At 50.2% G+C, this 23070-nt stretch overlaps 1 protein-coding gene across 3 annotated transcripts in view; it reads right to left on the bottom strand.

Moving 5' to 3' along the window:
• srpx2 (sushi-repeat containing protein X-linked 2) overlaps positions 1 to 23070 on the bottom strand; it is a 126250-nt gene that overhangs the window by 43024 nt on the left and 60156 nt on the right. For all 3 annotated transcript variants that reach the window (XM_068047579.1, XM_068047578.1, XM_068047580.1), the window contains one exon: positions 15222 to 15401. In XM_068047579.1, the coding sequence (XP_067903680.1) occupies positions 15222 to 15401 (180 nt within the window). The remainder of the gene's footprint in view (positions 1 to 15221; positions 15402 to 23070) is intronic.

Below are 23070 nucleotides of genomic sequence, written 5' to 3'. Positions count from 1 at the left end.
AATCAACTTTCTGTCCCTGCCACAGTAATAAACAAGCTATCAAAATCACAAATGGCATCCTATGTGACTGTGACAAAGGTAATCTTTCCCTCCTCATCCTCCTCGACCTGTCTGCAGCCTTTGACACGGCTGACCACACCATCCTCCTCCAACACCTCTCCACTTTCATCCAGCTGGGTGGGACTGCTCTCCCCTGGTTCCATTCTTATCTACCTATTGGTAGCCAGAGTATCACTTTCAATGGCTTCTCTTCCAGCTCCTGCACAGTTACCTCTGGTGTCCCCCAAGGATCTTTCCTTGGCCCCCTCCTATTTCTTATCTACATGCTGCCCTTTGGCAACATCATCTGAAAGCATAGTGTTAGTTTTCACATGTTTTCACATTCATGCCAGAAATGTTGGGGAACATAGGGCTTAGTAAGCGAGGAACTGAAAGAAATCAGTATTAGTAGAGAATTGGTGTTGGGGAAATTGATGGGATTGAAAGCCGATAAATCCCCAGGGCCTGATGGTCTGCATCCCAGAATACTTAAGGAAGTGGCACTAGAAATAGTGGATGCATTGGTGGTCATCTTCCAAGATTCTATAGACTCTGGAACAGTTCCTACAGATTGGAGGGTAGCTAATGTAATCCCACTATTTAAAAAGGGAGGTAGAGAGAAAGCAGGGAATTACAGACCAGTCAGCCTGATGTCGGTAGTGGGGAAAATTCTAGAGTCCATTATCAGATTTTATAGCAAAGCACTTAGAGAACTGTGGTTGAATCGGGCAGAGTCAGCATGGATTTACGAAAGGGAAATCATGCTGGACAAATCTACTAGAATTCTTCGAGGATGTAACTAGTAGAGTCGATGAGGGGGAGCCAGTGGATGTGATTTATTTGGACTTTCAGAAGGCTTTTGACAAAGTCCCACATAAGAGATTAGTATGTAAAATTAAAGCACATGGGATTGGGGATAGTGTATTGGATAGAAAATTGGTTGCAGACAGGAAACAAAGAGTAGGGATAAATGGGTCTTTTTCCGAATGGCAGGCAGTGACTAGTGGGGTACCGCAGGGATCGGTGCTAGGACCCCAACTATTCACAATATATATTAATGATTTAGATGAGGGAACTAAATGTAATATCTCCAAAATTGCAGATGACACAAAACTGGGTGGGAGGGTGAGTTGTGAGGAGGATGCAGAGACACTTCAGGGTGATTTGGACCAGTTGAGTGAGTGGGCCAATGCATGGCAGATGCAGTATAATGTGGATAAATGTGAGGTTATCCACTTTGGTAGCAAAAACAGGAAGGCAGATTATTACCTGAACGGCTATAAACTGAGAGAGGGGACTATGCAACGAGACCTGCATGTTCTCGTACACCAGTCGCTGAAGGTAAGCATGCAGGTGCAACAGGCGGTAAAAAAGGCAATGATATGTTGGCCTTCATAGCGAAAGGATTTGAGTACAGGAGCAGGGATGTCTTGCTGCAATTATACAGGGCCTTGGTGAGGCCACACCTGGAATATTGTGTGCAGTTTTGGTCTCCTTATCTGAGAAAGGATGTTCTTGCTGTAGAGGGAGTGCAGCGAAGGTTTAACAGACTGATTCCTGGGATGGCGGGACTGACATATGAGGAGAGATTGAGTTGGTTAGGATTATTTTCGCTGGAGTTCAGAAGAATGAGGGGGATCTCATAGAAACCTATAAAATTCTAACAGGACTTGACAGGGTAGATGCAGGAAGGATGTTCCCGATGGTGGGGGAGTCCAGAACCAGGGGTCATAGTCTAAGGATACAGGGTAAACCTTTCAGGACTGAGATGAGGAGCAATTTCTTCACCCAGAGAGTGGTGAGCCTGTGGAATTCTCTATCACAGAAAGAGATTGAGGCCAAATCATTGTATGTTTTCAAGAAGGAGTTAGATTTAGCTCTTGGGTCTAAAGGGATCAAAGGGTATGACGCGAAAGCAGGAACAGGCTACTGAGTTGAATGATCAGCCATGGTCATAATGAATGGCAGAGCAGGCTCGAAGGGCCGAATGGTCTACTCCTGCTCCTAGTTTCTATGTATGCTGACAACACCCAGCTCTACCTCACCACCACCTCTCTTGACTCCTCCACTGTTGCTAAGTTATCTGACATGCAGTACAGGATGAGCAGAAATTTCCTGCAATTAAATATCAGAAACACTGAGGCCATTGTTTGCTGCCTCTGCTCCACACTCCTTTCCCTAGCTACCAACTCTATCCCTCTCCCAGGCAACAGTCTAAGAGTAAGCCAGTCTATTCACAACCCTTGGCGTCATATTTGACTCCAAGATGAGCTTCCTACCATACATTCTCGCCATCGCTAAGACTGCCTTTTTCCACCTCCATAATATCATCTGACTTCACCTTTGCTCATCTCATCTGCTGCTGAAACACTCATTTATGCCTTTATTACCTCTAGACTTGACTATTCCAATGCACTGCTGGCTGGTTTCCCACATTCTACCCTCCGTAAATTTGAGGTCATCCAAAACTCTGCTGCCTGTGTCTTATCGCGCACCAAGTCCCGTTTACCTATCACCTCTGTGCCCACTGACGTACACTGGCTCCCAGTCGAGCAACGTCCTGATTTTAAAATTCTCATTGGTGTTTTCAAATTCCTTCATGGCCTCTCCCCTCCCCATCTCTGCAATCTCCCGCAGACCCACAACCCTCCAAGATTCCTACACTCATCTAATTCTGGCCTCGAGCATCCGTGGAATGTACATCCTGTGCCATGTCTGAAATACTGGACGCGTCTTGTGGCATAGACAATCACGTGTGCAGGAAGTGTTGCCAGCAAAAGCTACTTGAGCTCCAGTTTTCAGAGCTTGTGCAGCGGCTCAATTCACCATGGGGCATCCCCACAAGGCTGAGATATTTGCGGATAAGATGTTTCTGGAAGTGGTCACCACGCAGCTTAAAAGTGTGTGCAGAGATGGAATGGTTGAGCACCAGAAAGGCAAGGAGGACCAGGCAGGCAGACCAGGGAGCTCCTGAGTGCATCTTGCTCTCCAACGCGTATTCAGTTCTGAATACTGGTGGGAGCAATGTTCCTGTGGAGAGTGCAGGCAGTGCCAAGTCAAAGTTACTATGGGCAACTCAACTGCACAGGGAGAGAAAGAAAAGTAGAAGAGCAATAGTGGTAGGGGATTCAATAGTGAGGGCACAGAGAGGTGCTTGTGCAGCCTGAGACATGACTCCAGGATGGTTTGTTGCCTCCCTGCTGGCAAGGTCATGGATGTCATGGAGCGGCTGTAGGACATTTTGAGAGGGTATAGGCAGAAAAAGGATGTGATCCTGAAGGCAGAGTTTAGGGAGCAAGGAGAGTTTGAAAAGCACGATCTCAAAGGGAATAACCTCCAGATTTCTCCTGGTGCCACGTGCTAGTGAGTACAGAAATAGGAAGACAGAGCTGATGAATACATGGCTGGAGAGATGATGCAGGAGGGAGTGCTTTAGATACCTGAGGCATTAGGACTGCTTCTGGGGAGCTGGGACCTGTACAAGCTGGACGAGTTGCACCTCAACAGGACCTGGGCCAAATCTCTCGCAGTGGGGTTGCTAGTGCTGTTGGGGAGGGTTTAAACTCATTTGGCAGGGGGATGGGAACCTGAGAGTAGATTCAGAAGGGAGAGAAGCTGGAAATGGAAGGCAGAAAATTGGTAAGTGTGTTTGGAAGGCAGAGGAAACAAAGGCTAGAAAATCGAAAAGGAAGTTTGGCATTACTAAATGGTAGATATTTTAATGCAAGGAGTCAAGTGAATAAGGCTGACCACAGAATCACAGAATTGTTACAGTACAGGAGGAGGCCATTCGGCCCATCGTGTCCACACCAGCTCTCCGAAAGAGCAATTCACTCAGTTCCATTCCCCCACCTTCTCTCTGTAACCCTGCACATTCTTCCTTTTCATATAACAGTCTAATTCTCTTTTGAATGCTTCAATGGAACCTGCCTCCACCATGTTCTCAGCGCATTCCAGACCTTAACCACTCGCTGCGTGAAAACGTTTTTCCTCATGTCATTTTTGCTTCTCTTACCAAATACTTTAATTCTGTGCCCTCTCATTCTTGATCCTTACACAAATGGGAACAGATTCTCTCTATCTACTCTGTCCAGACCCCTCATGATTTTGAATACCTCCATCAAATCACCTCTCAGCCTTCTCTTCTCCAAGGAAAACAGTCCTAACCTTCTCCAATCTATCAAGTAACTGAAATTCCTCATCCATGGAACCATTCTCATGAGTCTTTTCTGTACTCTCTCCAATGCCCTCACGTCTTCCCTAAAGTGTGGTGCCCAGAACTGGGAACAATACTCCAGCTGAGGCCGAACTAATGTCTTATACAAGTTCAACATAATTTTCTTGCTCTTCTATTCTATTCCCCTATTAAAAAGGCCCAGGATACTGTATGCTTTGCTTTATTAACCACTCTCTCAACCTGTCCTGCCACCTTCAATGACTTATGCATATTTACACCCAGGTCCCTCTGCTCCTGCACCTCCTTTAAAATTGTACCCTTTATTCTATATTGTCTCTCCATGTTCTTCCTACCAAAATGAATCACTTTACACTTCTCTGCATTAAATTTCATCTGCCACCATTCTGCCCATTCCACCAACTTGTCTATATCCTTTTAAAGTTCCATACTATCCTCCTCACAGTTCACAATACTTCCAAGTTTCATATCATTTGTAAACTTTGAAATTGTGCCCTGTACACTAAAGACAAGGTCATTAATATATATCAGGAAAAGCAAGGGTCCTAACACTGATCCCTGGGGATCGCCACTACAAACCTTCCTCCAGCCCGAAAAACATCCCTTAACTACTACTCTTTGTTTCGTTCACTCAGCCAATTTCGTATCCATGTTGCTACTGTCCCTTTTATTCCATGAGCTACAAGTTTGCTCACAGGTCTGTTGTATGGCACTGTATCAAACGCCTTTTGAAAGTCCCTGTACATCAACAGCATTGCCCTCATCCACCCTCTCTGTTCCCTCCTCAAAAAACTCCAGCAAGTTAGACATTATTTTCCCTTATGAAATCCATGCTGGCTTTCCTTAATTAACCCTCATTTCTCCATGTGACTTGTCCAGAATTATTTTTTCTAGAAGTTTCCCCACCACCGAAGTTAATCCGACTGGCCTCTAGTTGCTGGGCTTATCTCTACACTTTTTTGAACAAGGGTGTAACGTTTACAATTCTCCAGACCTTTGGCACCACCACTGAGTCTAAGGAAAACAGAAAAATTATGGCCAGTGCCTCTGTGATTTCCACTCTCACTTCCCTCAGTATCCTTCGATGCCTCTCATCTGCTCCTGGTGTTTTATCCACTTTAAGTACAGACAGCCTATCTAATACAGCCTCCATCAATTTTAAATCCCTCTAGTGTCTGAATTACCTCCTCTTTCACCATTGCATGGGTTGTATCTTCTTCCATGGTAAAGACAGATGCAAAGTATTCATTTAATACCTCAGCTATGCCCTCTCGCTTCCATGTGCAAATCCCCTTTATGGTCCTTAATCGGCTCCACTCCTCCTTTTACCACCCTTTTACTATTTATATGTCTATAGAAAACTTTGAGATTTCCGTTAATGCGAGCTACCAGTCTCTTTTCATGCTCTCTGTTTGCTTCTCTGATTTGCTTTTTCACTTCCCCTCTAGACCTTTTACATTTAGCCTGGTTCTCAATAGTATTTTCTACCTGGCATCTGTCATAAGCACACTTTTTCTTCTTTATCTTAATCTCTACCTCTTTTGTCATCCAGCCAGCTCTGGATTCGTTTGCCCTACCGTTCCCCTTCGAGGGAACATACCATGACTGTGCCCGAACTATCTCTTCTTTGAAGGTAGTCCATTGTTCAGCTACCTGTTTTGCTGCCAACTTTTGACTCCAATTTATTTGCCCAGCTCCATTCTTACCACATTGAAGTTGGCTTTCCCCCAGTTAATTATTCTTACTCTGGATTACTCTTAGTCCTTTTCCATAGTCAGCCTAAACCTGATGATACAATGATCACTAACCCCTAAATGGTCTCCTACTGATACTTGATCCACTTGGCTCACCTCATTCCCAAGAATCAGGTCTAGCAGTGCCTTTTTTCTCAGACTAGCAACCTACTGCTGCAGAACATTTTCCTGAACACACTCTAGGAACTCTTGCCCCTCACTGTCGTTTACAGTACTATCCCAGCCTAGGTTTGGATAATTAAAGTCCCCCATTATAACGACCCTATAATTTTTGCACCTCTCTGTAACTTCCTTGCAAATTTGTTCCTCCACGTCCTTCCCACAAGCTGGTGGCCTATAGACAACACCAAGCAATGTAATTGCACCTTTTCTGTTCCTTAGCTCTAGTCAAATTGATTCTGTCCTCGGCCCCTCTCGGACACCATTTTTCTCCAGCACTGCAATGCTCTCCTAAATCAATAACGCCACCCCTCCCCCTTTTTTCCCTTTCCTATCTTTCCTGAACACTTTGTATCCAGGAATATTTAATATGCAGTCCTGCCTTTCTTTGGGACAGGTCTCTTTCATAGCCACAACATCATATTTCCACGTGGCAATCTGCGTGTGTACCTCACCAATCTTATTAATCACACTCCGTGCATTCACATTCATACACATTAACCCTGATTTAGACTTTATTACTTTCTCCCTTACTCTGACCCAACCTAATAACTTATTATTCCCTACTCAAGGGCAATCTATCTCCACCAGTATTCTGTGCACCTTGGTATTCCTCTCTGATATTTGCTTCTGGTTCCCCCATCCCTGACAAGTTATCAGTTTTGCTTCCCTTCAATCTCAGGTTCCCATCCCCCTGACAATCAAGTTCAAACCCTCCCCGACAGCACGAGCAAATCTCCCTGCGAGGATATTAGTCCCAGTCCTGCTAAGATGCAACCCGTCAATCTTGTACAGGTCCCACCTGCCCCACAACCGGTCCCAATGTCTCAGAAATCTGATGCCCTCCCTCCTACACCAGTTCTCCAGCCACTTATTCAATCGCTCAATTCTCCATTTCCTATGCTTACTCGCATGTGGGACTGGGAGTAATCCTGAGATTACTGATTTTTGAGATTCTTCTTTTTAATCTCCTTCCTGCTCCATAAAATCTGCTTTCAGGACTTCATTCCTCTTCCTACCAATGTCATTGGTGCCAATGTGGACCATGACCTGCTCATGCTCCCCCAGAAAAATGTGCCTTGGCCATTCCATGACATCCTTGACCCTGGCAACAGGGAGGCAACACACCATCCTGGAGTCCTGTCTACGTCCGCAGAAATGCCTGTCTGTTCCCCTAACTAAATCCCCTATCACTACTGCTCTTACACTCCTCTTCCTCCCCTCCTGTGTAGCTGACCCACCTGTGGTGCCACAAACTTGGCTGACTGCACTCCTCTGAGGAACCAACACCCTCACCGGTATCCAAAATGGAAAACCGATTAGCAAGCGAGACCGTCTCAGGGGACTCCTGCATTACCTTACTGATTCTCTTAGACTGCCTAGCAGTCACCCATTCCCTATCTGCCTTAATGCTCCTAACCTGTGGTGTGACCACCTCCCTAAACGTGCTATCTACGTAGTTCTCGGCCTATCAGATGCACCACAGTGACTCTAGTCACTGCTCGAGTTCCAAAACCCGGAGCTCAAGCTTGTGCAGCCGGTAGCACTTCCTGCAGATGTCTTTATCTAGGACACATGGTGTGCCCATGCCTTCACACATGGCACAGGCTGTACATTCCTCTCGGCAGAGCTGCCCTCCCATACTTAACTTTACAGATTATAAGTAGAACAGCTTACCAGTTATTCAGCAACCAGCTCCTTCCACTGCACCAAAGCAAAGACCAAATACTGGAGGGTGAAAAAGTAGAAAAAAGGTACACCGCCTCCTCACTTCACTGAGGTCACCACTCATCAAACTCAAATCTTTACACTCTGCTTGCAATCTGCACCCAGACCTCTGTATTTATACTTTTTGAAGCTGAAACTGCAGCAACCAGATTTGACTGGTCAGCTACTTAACTAATCAATCAGTTACTCTGCAGTACAGCCTGTTAATCCCTAAGATGAGCTGAGGAGACAGCTATACGCTTGGAAGGATATTATAACTATTATTGAGACATAGCTGAAAGAAGGGCAGGAATGGCAGCTTCCTGGTTACAGGGTTTTCAGACGAGATAAGGAGGGGTATAAAAAGGGGGCTGCTATATTGATTAAAGAAACAATTATAGCTATAAGGAGGGATGATATGATGGAAGGATCATCAAATGAGGCCATATGGGTTGAACTGAAGAACAAAAAAGGGGCAATCACACTACTTGGGAGTGCACTATAGAACCCCAGTCAGAGGGAGATAGAAGAGCAAATATGTAGGCAAATCTCTGAGAAGCATAAAAACAAATATGGTAATAATAGTGGGGGATTTCAACTATCATAACATTAAATAGGACAGAATTAGTGTAAAAGGCACAGAGGGAGCAAAATTCTTAAAAAACATTGTTACAACCAGGTGAGAAAGAGGTTTAGGGTTCCCTCTCAGCCTTCACCTGCTCTTACCATAACAGGGTTTAATTTTAAACACACCGTGTTTTTAGCTCCCCCTTGGTCAATCCTTGTTCACCGTTTTCCAATTATAAGGCAAAGAACCCAGCACAAACAGGCTTTCTTAGGTTTAAAGAAAAGTTGAAATTTATTAAACTTAAACTCTAATTTGGTTAACACCTACAGATACACGACGCACCCACGCTAGCATGCATACGCGATGCACACATGCAAGAGACAGAAAAGAGAATAAAAATAAAGTGGAAAAGTTTGAGGCAATACCTGAAGAGTTGTTGTTATGGTTCTTCGAGCTCACTGTAGAGTCCTCGATTGTAGGTAGATCTTGCTTTTCATTGGGGCCCAGTATTCTTCTTAAACCTTGTTCGCTGTAGGAGACTTTTCCCTCTTGGGGTTCATGTGTCTTCAGTGGATTCAGAGGCTTGTGAGAAAGAGATGGCAGCAGACAGGAGAGATCTTCTCAGTCCAGGAGCAAACAGATACTCTCTTCAAACTCTCTGTGGCCAGTTCAAAAGAAAACCCTGGAACAGCCAGGTAGTCATGTGACCAGCTGGTCTAACCAGTCCTGGCCCTTGTGGATTGTATCCTCCTTAACAGGCGCTTCGCACCTTTGATGTCTGTTCGTATGTAAAAAAATTTCCAGCCATAGCTGATCTTATTTAACAAGTCATTTCCTCGCTCCGACAACAACTAAAAATCAATGTTCATGACAAAATTGGTGTGCCTCATTCTTGGCAGGTGGGGGTCTAGCATGACAGCATTTACGACAACCTTTTAGCCAGTACATAGCAAGCCCAAGAAGAGAGGGAGTGGTTCTGGACTTAGTTTTAGGGAACGAAATCGGGCAGGTGGAAGGGGTGTCATTTGGGGAGCACTTTGGGGGAAGTGATTATAATTCAGTTAGAATTAAGGTAGTTATGGAAAAGGAAAAATCTAGACCAAGAATAAAAGTTCCTTAATTAGGGAAAAGTTAATTTTACTAAGCTGAGATGTGATCCAGAGCCCCCTGATTTTCAAGGGGCTTAAAGGAGAGGATATAAAAAAGGAAGCTTATGACATATACCGAGGACTCAATATTGCAGAGAACCTAGAGTATGAAAAGCGTAGGGATGAAATTAAAAAGGAAATTAGGAAAGCAAAGAGAGGGCACGAAAAAATATTGGGTTTCTCTTGAATTTACTTGCCAAAGTTTTTTTTTTATAAGTACATAAAAAGCAAGAGGATAACTAAAGAAAGGGTAGGGCCTGCTAGGGGCCATAAAGGTAACCTGTGTGGAGGCAGAGGGTGTTGGTATAGTTCTTAATGAATACTTTGCATCTGTTTTCACAAGAGAGGGACAATACAGATATTTCAATCCAGGAGGAGGAATGTGAAATATTAGGTTAAATTAATATAGTGAGAGAGAAAGTATTAAGGGATTTAACATACTTGAAAGTGTATAAATCCCCAAGCTCAGACAAAATGTATCCTAGGCTGTTAAGGGAAGTAAGAGAAGAAACAGCAGAGGCTCTGACCATCATTTTTCAATTCTCTGGCTACAGGTGTGGTACCAGAGGACTGGAGGACAGCTAATGCTGCACCATTGTTTAAAAAGGAAGAGACAGACTGAGTAATTACAGGCCAGTCAGCCTAACCTCAGTGGTGGGAAAATTATTGGAAACAAATTCTGTGGGACAGGATAAATCTTCATTTAGAAAGGCACAGATTAATCAAAGACAGTCAGCATGGATTTGTTAAGGGAAGGGCATGTCGACTAACATGATTGAATTTTTTGAGGGGGTAAGAAGAAGGATTGATGAGGCTAGTGTATTTGATGTAATCTATATGGATTTTAGCAAGGCTTTTGATAAGGTCCCAAGTGGCAAACTGGTCACAAAAGTAAAAGGAAATTGGATCCAAAATTGGCTCAGAGTCAGGAAGTAAAGGACAATGGTTGATGGGTGTTTTTGTGACTGGAAGGCTGTTTCCAATGGGGTTCCACAGAGCTCAGTACTTGGTCTCTCACTTTTTGTGGAATATATCAATGATTTGGACTTGAATGTAGGGGGAATGATTAAGAAGCTTGCAGATGATATAAAAATTGGTCATGTGATTGATAATGAAGAAAAAAGCTGCGGATATCAATGGACTAGTCAGGTGGGTGGAACAGTGCCAAATGGAGTTCAACCCACAGAAGTATTAGATAATGCATTTGAGGAAGGCTGACAAGGCAAGAGAATACACAATAAAGATACTGAGAAATATAGTGGTACAAGGGACTTTGGAGCGCATGTCTACAGGTACCTGAGGGTGGCTGAACAGGTAGATAAAGTGGTCAAGAAGGCATATGGAATACTTGCCTTTATTAGCCGAGGCACAGAATATAAGAGCCGGGAGGTTATGCAGAAACTGTATGAAAGGTCATCGATCTGAAACATTAACTCTGTTTCTCTCTCCACAGATGCTGCCAGGCCTTCTGAGTATTTTCAGCATTTTCTGTTTTATTTCAGATTTCCAACATCCACAGTATTTTGCTTTTGTAAAAAAACACTAGCTAGGCCACAGCTGGAGTACTGGGTGCAATTCTAGTTACCGCATTCTAGGAAAGATGTTTTTGCACTAGAGAGGGTACAGAGGAAATTTACAAGGATGTTGCCTAGACTGGAGAATTTTAGTTATGAGGAAGGACTGGATAGGCAAGGGTTCTTTTCTTTGGAACAGAGGAGGTTGAGTGGATATGTAATTGAAGTGTATAAAATTATGAGGGATCTAGACAGAATGGATAGAAAGGCCCTTATTCCTTTTGGTTGAGGGGTCCATAACAGGGAGACATAGATTTAGGGTAAGAGGTAGGAAGTTTAGAGGAAATTCAAGGGGAAATCTTTTCACCCAGAGGGTGGTGGGGACCTGGAATTCACTGCCTGAAAGGGTGGGAGAGGCAGAAACGCCCATAACATTTAAGAAAGTACTTGGATATGCACTTGAGGTGCCGTAAACTACAAGGTTACAGACCAAAAGCTGGAAAGTCGGTTTATGCTGGACGGCTACTTGTCAGCCAGCGCAGATAGGATGGGCTGAATGGCCTCCTCCCATGCTGTAAATTTCTAAAAAAAAATTATGATCCCCAAATTAAATCGCTCTACCATTGGTGACCCCAACTTCAGCTGCCTAGGCCCGAAGCTCTGGAATTCCCTCCCTACCTCCCTTCGCTCCTTCAAGACACTCCTTAAAACCTATCTCTTTGACCAAGCTTTCAGTCAACTGACCCAATATATCCTGATGTGGCTCAGTGTCATATTTTGTTTTATAATGCTCCTGTGAAGCACTTTGGAATGGTTTATTGTTAAAGGCACTATAAACATAAGTTGATGTTGTTGTTTCTGAGTAATGCTCAATGGCAAAGAATGTCAAAAGACAGATTTTGGATGCAAAGCATCTCTGAAAACATGCAGATGACAGGGCTAGAGGCAGAGTCCAATGCCATCTTTTTAAACAGCCTCCCCTCTGGGTTGGACAGAAGTGCTGCGCACTCATTTAAAAGCTACCTGCAAACTGAATCATGTGACAAATAGGTGTCCAACATCTGCACCAGATTTTCCGCCGCTGGTTATCCATTTCTCAGATGAGAAACAGGTGGAAGGCAGTTCAAAATTCCCTACATGGTCTTTCTTTAGACTGCAACACATCTTTCCAGCACAAAAGTCTCCTCCTGCAGTCACGTTATGAAAATGTTGGGATACATTCCACTATTATTCCTCCCAGGCTTCATTCCAGCTGCCAGCTGCACTGAGAGGGCAGCCAACAATCTAATCCAAAATGGCTGGTTGTGCAAATCTGAACTGGGTGCTATAATGGTCAGGAGATTACTGTTCCACTAGCTTTCTCTCTACCCCTGTGGGGCAGTGCCTGGTCTCCAGTTGGCATTTGCTTGCCATGGGCAGATTGACTCCTGTCCAAATTGTATTGCACGTTTCCCAGTCACATTTTATGGATTTCCTTTCTCGGTCAATTTCTACTTCTTGTCACGGTTTTATGCACAAACACTTTTTATTGATATTTTCATGTCACCTCTTAACTCCAACCTCCCAGGTCTTCCTCCAACAGCACTTGAACTGTCATTTTGATTCTGGACAAGGGCACATTTTGCTCTCTCTCTTGCCATTCATAATTCAGGGAAGGTTTTGGTTTGGAATTACAACAGCGCAAATGCAAAGTTGCAGTAACTTTCACTTCTGAAATCTAGTTTGAAAGAATCATAGGCTGAAAGAATGAAAGTTTCCTCTTTCTCTTTGCTAGGTTTGAGTATCTTAAATAACAGAATTCTGAGCCTGATTTTCGTTCCCCTGTCCTGATGAAACACGCCGGCTGCAGAAATGGTGACAGGAAACTGGCATGCTGGCTGACACTGCTATTTTTGTGCCCTCCACCACCTTTCCCAGGAAAGGGTCACTGAAGGTCCGAAGAAGGGTCACTGACCCGAAACGTTAACTCTGCTTCTCTTTCCACAGATGCTGCCAGACCTGCTGAGTGGTTCCAGCATTTCTTGTTTTTATTTCAGATTTCCAGCATCCGCAGTATTTTGCTTTTTTGTCCTTGTATCAGACTGTTTCTTCACTAAGCCTACTGTTATGAACGCTGGACTTTGTAACGTGATTATTTTTTTTAAACTGTGATTTTTTTAAAGTTTAGGCTGGAGTCCAAGAAGTCAGGTGACCTCACATCCACTCTGTTTAAGGACAAGACCGAAATGTTGGTTACCAGGACAACAGAGAACACAAAGACTTTTTTTTTTGAATAATAGAGACTGCAGGGATATAACACCTGAAGAACAATGGGTTTAACCCTCCAGGCTTACAAATGGTAAACAAATAGTCACTGATTCTGAGGATGCAAATGTGCCAGGCAGCTGTTAACACCTGGGAAAAATGGAAGGCCCAAGTGGCTCTATGAAACCATCTTCTAGACTTTGCAAATTGGAATAGGACAATGAGCTATTGACTTTTGGGGAGGTGTGGGGGTGGGGAGGCGTGGGGGTGCGGGGGTGGTGGACAGGGGTGGTGGGGTGCGGGGCGGGGGTGGTGGGGTGCGGGGGGAGTACCTGCTCTCGGAAACCTGATATAGAGAAAGGCTGTGAAGACTTGAACCGGTTTTGAAAGTTGAAGTTTGTAGAGGAGTAAAAGCCAAACAGGATCACCAGGAATTGCCTTATTTATGAATGCCCAGGTCAAAAGTGCTCAAAGAAGTGAGCAAAGAGGACACTGACTTTGTGAAAGGTCTGGGAGATCCAACTCATTGCAACTGGGAGGAGTTTGGGACTAATATCCACAAAGATATCACCAAATAGTACTGTGTAACGTACAAGTGTGGTGTGAGGTTTTCAAGTATTTAATAAGTTAAGAAACCTTTCTTCGTAATTTGGGGTATCGGCTTCTTACAAAGTACAATTTAGTTAATGGGAATTTATTTTAGTTTAGTTGTTAGAATAAGTCTCAAAACATGGAATCTTGTGTAATTCTTGAAATTGGTCTGGGGATTCACATCTCGTAGTTTAACATTAACGGTCTCACTAAGGCCGTAACACGACTGGAAATGGTGACACTTAAGAGTATCAATAAAAGTCCTAGGTGGTACCTGAAATGGAGAAAAGTGCTCCAAGACCTTGCTAAATTAGAATGAGTTAGTTCAGTCTGTGTGTGTGTTATTATGGCTGGAATTTTACATTGTGGCAGTGGCCCCGCCCACCAGCTGATCAGTCAGGAGCAAGCGCACCTCTGCTGGGCCTGGAAGCCACACTGCAATTTTGCATGGCCCAGGCCCTCAATTGGCTTCGGTTAGGAGTTCCGCACATCTGAGATAGGAAGTCCCGCCTCCAAGAGCCACTAGCTAATCAGAGTGTCAGCAGCTCTTCAGTCCCAGCGCACCACCGGGAGCATTGGCCACTGCTGGGACTGCACCCAGCAAGAAGAGAATGGAAGTTGCCCTTCAGAAAAGTAAGTGAGATTGTGGCCTCACTGGGGACAATTGGCTGGGCCCTAACAAAGGGGGGGTGAGAGTCGGAGACAGGGCAGGGAGAGTGGTTTTAGCACCAGCAGCCCATGCTGCTGGGGTGGGCTGTGTGGGGCACGGGGTGGGACCCCCACAGCCTGCAGGGAGGCCACCAGATTTTACAGGGCAGCCTCCTCAGTTGCTGAAGTGTCTGTCCTCCGCTGGTAAAATAACAGTGGTGACAATTAATTGGCCACTTAAGGCCTCAATTGGCCTGGTGCTGGCAGGCCATTTGCTACCTCCCCTATCACCAGTAAAATAGTGCACAGTGCCCCCTGCCTCCCATGAGATTTTACACCCCCCACCTCACCCCGCCTCCCAGCCCACTCCGGGTGTGGGAGGGAGGGGCTAAAATTCCAGCCCATATCTCTGAGAGCAGGTAGAATATTCAACAGAGAATTGAAAAAAGAATTATTTTAAAGTGGCTGCTGGTGTCTGAGCTTTAAACAGAACTCAGATCATGTCGACTACATGTGTGTGTCATGCAGCTGCATTTCACTTTGTCCCCATTTACAATGCAAGAAGTTGCAGCACTGTCATAGAGACCAGAGTGCTGATTTCCTGTGGATGGATATGTAGTGCCACATTCCCAATAGCTAATTAAATTCACTTACGTACACAAGATGGTGTCACTCCTGACCAGCTTCGATTAAACAGACACACTCGTTTGAAGATTCCCTGGCGCTCATAGCCTCCCTCACATGTGTAAGTGCAGGTTGCCCCATAGTTATTGCCAGCAGATGTACAAGTGATGTAACCATGGAGAGGGGGCTTCAGAAGAGGGCATCTTCTAACTGGCAATCATAGAAGCAGATAAATATTAAAATTGTACACAGTAGAGAAACACTGCAGATGTATTACATATTACAGGTGATTGGTAGAGTTAAACAGGTATAAAGAATTGGAAGAGACTGTTGCAGTCCATCTGGCCCACGTTTTAAAAATAGCATACCACACCTTCTCATATCTGTTGAACACTATCCACCTCCACTGCCTCCCCAGGCAGTTGTCCCATTGTTTATTTATTTATTTATTTTTAAAAATTTATTTATTTAGAGATACAGCACTGAAACAGGCCCTTCGGCCCACCGAGTCTGTGCCGACCAACAACCACCCATTTATATTAACCCTACACTAACCCCATATTCTCTACCACATCCCCACTATTCTCCTACCACCTACCTACACTAGGGGCAATTTACAATGGCCAATTTACCTATCAACCTGCAAGTCTTTGGCTTGTGGGAGGAAACCGGAGCACCCGGAGGAAACCCACGCAGACACAGGGAGAACTTGCAAACTTAAAAAGTCAAATCCAAACTGCCTGATTATCTGAGCCTCAGTTCATGTCCCTTTGTTACAGATCATCTCAAACACATCTCTCAGGTGCAATTATCTTGAATACCTCAGTAAGATCTCCTACAAACCTCCTTTTCTCCACAATAACTAATCCAGAAAGATATTTTTCATAATAGAGATTATTACTGGAAGTGGCATGGACAAATTCTGAGATTAATGACATTTTTGTCTACCATTTTCACAGGAGCATTAACCAATTCATTTTAAACAAGCAGCAGATGATTGTCATGTAAACAGGTTAAAAATTCAGCCACTAAAATCAGCAACAATTTCCAGCTTTATATTAATTAAATATATAGTAAGGTACCTAATGCCTTAGTGGATAAATACCCTGACTGGTGTTATGTTTTAGTTTAGAGATACAGCACTGAAACAGGCCCTTCGGCCCACCGAGTCTGTGCCGACCATCAACCACCCATTTATACTAATCCTACACCAATTCCATATTTCTACCACATCCCCACCTGTCCCTATATTTCCCTACCACCTACCTATACTAGGGGCAATTGCTAATGGCCAATTTACCCATCAACCTGCAAGTCTTTGGCTTGTGGGAGGAAACCGGAGCGCCCGGAGGAAACCCACGCAGACACAGGGAGAACTTGCAAACTCCACACAGGCAGTACCCAGAATTGAACCCGGGTCGTTGGAGCTGTGAGGCTGCGGTGCTAACCACTGCGCCACTGTGCCACCCACTGAGTCATATAGAACAAAAGAAAACCATGATTGACCACTAATCTGTGCTGAGCTTGCTAAGACCTGCCAATTGTGGGTACTACAATTGGCCTAAGTACCCTGCACGAGAAGTGGTAGAATCAGGAGGATTTCTATTCCAGATTGTTGCTGAGTGACCTATACTGGGAAATGCAAGGCTGCATTTGCTGACAACGCTACCGCTAGGGGGCGCTGCTGTGGCACATGCGCAAATGCAGCATGTGCCACTAAAACGTCACAGTCTGCGACTTTAGGCAGCTGCCAGGACTAAAAATGGCGCCGTTCAAATAATCACACGGAGGTAACCTAACAAACACGTCAGCACTCAATGGCGGAGTGAGAGAGCGAACGAGCGGGCCAACGAGCGGGCCAACGAGCGGGCCGTGGCCGGAAGAGCGGGCCTGGTAGGAGCGGAGCGAACGGCCCAGTGATGGATGGGAGCGGAGCAGCCGGTAAGTGGGCAAGCAAAAGGGCTGGTGACGGAGGGAAGCAAAGCGGCCGGAGGCAGTGGCCGGAGGCAGTGGCCGGAGGCAGCGGGAGGGGGAGGGGGAGGGGGGAGGGGGAGGTGGTTGGTGGTGCATTTTTCTGCGCATGCGCCATAAATTTGCAATGGCAAAAGATTTACCCGCACCCAGCGACACCAAGGTCTTCGGCCGCTCGCTCCCCACGGCTCTCTACAGCCTCTCCCTTCCAGCCTTCTCTCCCCTAATTCTCAACTGTACTTCAGGCATTGCAGCTGTCTGCTCCCTGCCTTTTGCATCCCCCTCTTCAGGAGCTTCCGAATTTAACTCCCTCCCACTACACCCCCACACCACCTCGCCCCACCTCCCCTCTCGACCTCGCCCCACTTCCCCCTCTCTTCCCCCACCTCTCCCTCACAAATCCCTCACTCTTCCCCCTCACTCTTCCCCCCCCCTTACCCCTCACAACCCACTCACTCTTCCCCCCCCTCTTACCCCTCACAACCCCCTCACTCTTCCCCCCCCCTCTTACCCCTCACAACCCCCTCATTCTTCCCCCCCCCTCTTACCCCTCACAACCCCCTCCCACTTCCCCCTCACAACCCCCTCCCTCTTACCCCTCACAACCCCCTCCCTCTTACCCCCTCACAACCCCCTCCCTCTTACCCCTCACTCTTCCCCCTCACTCTTCCCCCTCACAATCCCTCCCTCTTCCCCCTCACAATCCCCTCCCTCTTCCCCCTCACAATCCCTCACAACCCCCTCACTCTTCCCCCTCACTCTTCCCCCTCACTCTTCCCCCTCACTCTTCCCCCTCACTCTTCCCCCTCACTCTTCCCCCTCACAATCCCCTCCCTCTTCCCCCTCACAATCCCCTCCCTCTTCCCCCTCACTCTTCCACCTCACAACCCCCTCCCTCTTCCCCCTCACAATCCCCTCCCTCTTCCCCCTCACTCTTCCACCTCACAACCCCCTCCCTCTCCCCCTCACAATCCCCTCCCCCTTCCCCCTCACAACACCCCCCCCTTCCCCCTCACAACACCCCCCCTTTCCCCCTCACAACACCCCCCCCTTCCCCTTCACAACACCCCCCCTTCCCCCTCACAACACCCCCCCTTCCCCCTCACAACACCCCCCCTTCCCCCTCACAACACCCCCCCTTCCCCCTCACAACACCCCCCCTCTTCCCCCTCACAACACCCCCCCCTTCCCCCTCACAACACCCCCCCTTCCCCCTCACAACACCCCCCCTTCCCCCTCACAACACCCCCCCCTCTTCCCCCTCACAACACCCCCCCTCTCCCCCTCACAACACCCCCCCCTTCCCCCTCACAACACCCCCCCCTCTTCCCCTCACAACACCCCCCCCCTCTCCCCCTCACAACACCCCCCCCCTCTTCCCCCTCACAACACCCCCCCCCTCTCCCCCTCACAACACCCCCCCCCTCTTCCCCCTCACAACACCCCCCCCCCCCCACTTCCCCCCCTCACAACACCCCCCCCCCTCTTCCCCTCACAACACCCCCCCCCCTCTTCCCCTCACAACACCCCCCCCCTCTTCCCCCTCACAACACCCCCCCCCTCTTCCCCCTCACAACACCCCCCCCTCTTCCCCCTCACAACACCCCCCCCTCTTCCCCCTCACAACACCCCCCCCTCTTCCCCCTCACAACACCCCCCCTCTTCCCCCTCACAACACCCCCCCCCCTCTTCCCCCTCACAACACCCCCCCCCTCTTCCCCCTCACAACACCCCCCACCTCTTCCCCCTCACAACACCCCCCCCTCTTCCCCCCACAACACCCCCCCCCTCTTCCCCTCACAACACCCCCCCCCTCTTCCCCCTCACAACACCCCCCCCTCTTCCCCCTCACAACACCCCCCCCTCTTCCCCCTCACAACACCCCCCCCCTCTCCCCCTCACAACACCCCCCCCCTCTTCCCCCTCACAACACCCCCCCCCTCTTCCCCCTCACAACACCCCCCCCCCTCTTCCCCTCACAACACCCCCCCCCTCTTCCCCCTCACAACACACCCCTCCCTCTCCCCCTCACAACCCCTCCCCCTCACAACCCCCTCCCCCTCTTCCCCCTCTTCCCCCTCACAACCCCCTCCCTACCCCAACCCTCATCCCCCACCACCCTCACAATCCCCTCCCTCCCCCCCTCACAATCCCCTCCCCCTCACAACCCCCCCCCACAACCCCCTCACAACCCCCACCCACACCCCTCACAACCCCCACCCCCTCTTCCCCTCACAACCCCCACACCCCCTTCCCCCCACAACCCCCACCCCCCTCCCCCTCATCCCCCTCACACCCCCTCCCCCTCTTCCCCCTCACAACCCCCTCCCCCTCCCCTCACAACCCCCACACCCCCTTCCCCTCACCCCCTCACAACCCCCTCCCTCTCAACCTCACAACCCCCTCCCCCTTACAACCCCCTCCCCCCCTCATCCCCCACACAACCCCCTCCCCCCTCTTCCCCTCACAACCCCCTCCCCCTCTTCCCCCACACCCCCTCACAACCCCCTTCCCCTCTTCCCCTCACAACCCCCTCCCTCTTCATCCTCACAACCCCCTCCCTCTTCATCCTCACAACCCCCTTCCACTTCATCCTCCTCAACCCCTCCCACTTCCCCCTCACCCCCCTCACAACCCCCCCACTACCCCCTCACCCCCCTCACAACCCCCTCCCACTTCCCCTCACCCCCCTCACAACCCCCTCCCACCCCCATCCCTCCTCCCCCTCACCACCCCTCCACAACCCCCTCCCACCCCCCTCACAACCCCCTCACATCCCTCCCCCCCCTCACAACCCACTCCCCTCACAATCCCCTCCCTCCTCCCCTCACAACCCACTCCCCTCACAACCCCCTCACAATCCCCTCCCCCTCACAACCCCCTCCCCCTCTTCCCCCTCTTCCCCCTCACAACCCCCTCCCTACCCCATCCCTCTTCCCCCTCACCACCCTCACAACCCCCTCCCTCTTCCCCCTCACCCCCCCTCACAATCCCCTCCCTCCTCCCCCTCACAATCCCCTCACAACCCCCTCACTCTTCCCCCTCACTCTTCCCCCTCACTCTTCCCCCTCACTCTTCCCCCTCACTCTTCCCCCTCACTCTTCCCCCTCACAATCCCCTCCCTCTTCCCCCTCACAATCCCCTTCCTCTTCCCCCTCACTCTTCCACCTCACAACCCCCTCCCTCTTCCCCCTCACAATCCCCTCCCTCTTCCCCCTCACTCTTCCACCTCACAACCCCCTCCCTCTTCCCCTCACAATCCCCTCCCCCCTTCCCCTCACAACACCCCCCCCTTCCCCCTCACAACACCCCCCCTTTCCCCCTCACAACACCCCCTCCTTCCCCTTCACAACACCCCCCCTTCCCCCTCACAACACCCCCCCTTCCCCCTCACAACACCCCCCCTTCCCCCTCACAACACCCCCCCTTCCCCCTCACAACACCCCCCCCCTTCCCCCTCACAACACCCCCCCTTCCCCTCACAACACCCCCCCTTCCCCCTCACAACACCCCCCCCTCTTCCCCCTCACAACACCCCCCCCTCTTCCCCCTCACAACACCCCCCCCTTCCCCCTCACAACACCCCCCCCCCTTCCCCCTCACAACACCCCCCCCCTCTTCCCCCTCACAACACCCCCCCCCTCTTCCCCCTCACAACACCCCCCCCCTCTTCCCCCTCACAACACCCCCCCCCTCTTCCCCCTCACAACACCCCCCCCCTCTTCCCCCTCACAACACCCCCCCCCTCTTCCCCCTCACAACACCCCCCCCCTCTTCCCCCTCACAACACCCCCCCCCCTCTTCCCCCTCACAACACCCCCCCCCCTCTTCCCCCTCACAACACCCCCCCCTCTTCCCCCTCACAACACCCCCCCCTCTTCCCCCTCACAACACCCCCCCCTCTTCCCCCTCACAACACCCCCCCCCCTCTTCCCCCTCACAACACCCCCCACCTCTTCCCCCTCACAACACCCCCCCCCTTCCCCCTCACAACACCCCCCCCCTCTTCCCCCTCACAACACCCCCCCCCTCTTCCCCTCACACACCCCCCCCCCCTCTTCCCCCTCACAACACCCCCCCCTCTTCCCCCTCACAACACCCCCCCCTCTTCCCCCTCACAACACCCCCCCCCTCTTCCCCCTCACAACACCCCCCCCTCTTCCCCCTCACAACACCCCCCCCTCTTCCCCCTCACAACACCCCCCCCCCCTCTTCCCCTCACAACACCCCCTCCCTCTTCCCCCTCACAATCCCCTCCCCCTCACAACCCCCTCCCCCTCTTCCCCCTCTTCCCCCTCACAACCCCCTCCCTACCCCATCCCTCTTCCCCCTCACCACCCTCACAATCCCCTCCCTCCTCCCCCTCACAATCCCCTCCCCCTCACAACCCCCTCCCCCTCTTCCCCCTCACAACCCCCTCCCCCTCATCCCCCTCACAACCCCCTCCCCCTCTTCCCCCTCACAACCCCCTCCCCCTCTTCCCCCTCACAACCCCCTCCCCCTCTTCCCCTCATCCCCCTCACAACCCCCTCCCCCTCTTCCCCCTCACAACCCCCTCCCCCTCTTCCCCCTCACAACCCCCTTCCCCTCTTCCCCTCACAACCCCCTCCCTCTTCATCCTCACAACCCCCTCCCCTTACAACCCCTCCCCCCTCATCCCCCTCACAACCCCCTCCCCCCTCTTTCCCCTCACAACCCCCTCCCCCTCTTCCCCCACATCCCCCTCACAACCCCCTTCCCCTCTTCCCCCTCACAACCCCCTCCCTCTTCATCCTCACAACCCCCTCCCTCTTCATCCTCACAACCCCCTTCCACTTCATCCTCCTCAGAACCCCCTCCCACTTCCCCCTCACCCCCCTCACAACCCCCTCCCTCTTCCCCCTCACCCCCCTCACAACCCCCTCCCTCTTCCCCCTCACCCCCCTCACAACCCCCTCCCTACCCCATCCCTCTTCCCCCTCACCACCCTCACAACCCCCTCCCTCTTCTCCCTCACCCCCCCTCACAATCCCCTCCCTCCTCCCCCTCACAACCCACTCCCCTCACAATCCCCTCCCTCCTCCCCCTCACAACCCACTCCCCTCACAACCCCCTCACAATCCCCTCCCCCTCACAACCCCCTCCCCCTCTTCCCCCTCTTCCCCCTCACAACCCCCTCCCTACCCCATCCCTCTTCCCCCTCACCACCCTCACAACCCCCTCCCTCTTCCCCCTCACCCCCCCTCACAATCCCCTCCCTCCTCCCCCTCACAACCCCCTCACAATCCCCTCCCTCTTCCCCCTCACAATCCACTCCCCCTCACAACCCCCTCCCTCTTCCCCCTCACAACCCCCTCCCCTCTCACAACCCCCTCCCCTCTTCCCTCTCACATTCCCCTCCCTCTTCCCCTCACCCCCCTCACAACCCCATCCCTCACCCCCCTCACAACCCATCCCTCTTCCCCCTCACAACCCCATCCCTCTTCCCCCTCACAACCCCCTCCCTCTTCCCCCTCACAACCCCTCACAACCCCCTCCCTATTCCCCCTCACCCTCCTCACAACCCCCTCCCTCTTCCCCCTCACAAACCCCTCCCTCTTCCCCCTCACAAACCCCCTCCCTCTTCCCCCTCACAAACCCCTCCCTCTTCCCCTCACAAACCCCCTCCCTCTTCCCCCTCACAAACCCCCTCCCTCTTCCCCCTCACAAACCCCTCCCTCTTCCCCCTCACAAACCCCTCCCTCTTCCCCCTCACAAACCCCTCCCTCTTCCCCCTCACAAACCCCCCCCTCTTCCCCCTCACAAACCCCCCCCTCTTCCCCCTCACAAACCCCCTCCCTCTTCCCCTCACAAACCCCCTCCCTCTTCCCCCTCACAAACCCCCTCCCTCTTCCCCCTCACAAACCCCCTCACAACCCCCTCCCTCTTA

Source organism: Heterodontus francisci, chromosome 15 (genome assembly GCF_036365525.1).
Source record: "Heterodontus francisci isolate sHetFra1 chromosome 15, sHetFra1.hap1, whole genome shotgun sequence".
NCBI classification, from domain to species: Eukaryota; Metazoa; Chordata; class Chondrichthyes; order Heterodontiformes; family Heterodontidae; genus Heterodontus; species Heterodontus francisci.
The sequence above is the reverse complement of the archived record's forward strand: the minus strand, read 5'-3'. Positions and strand labels throughout refer to the sequence as shown.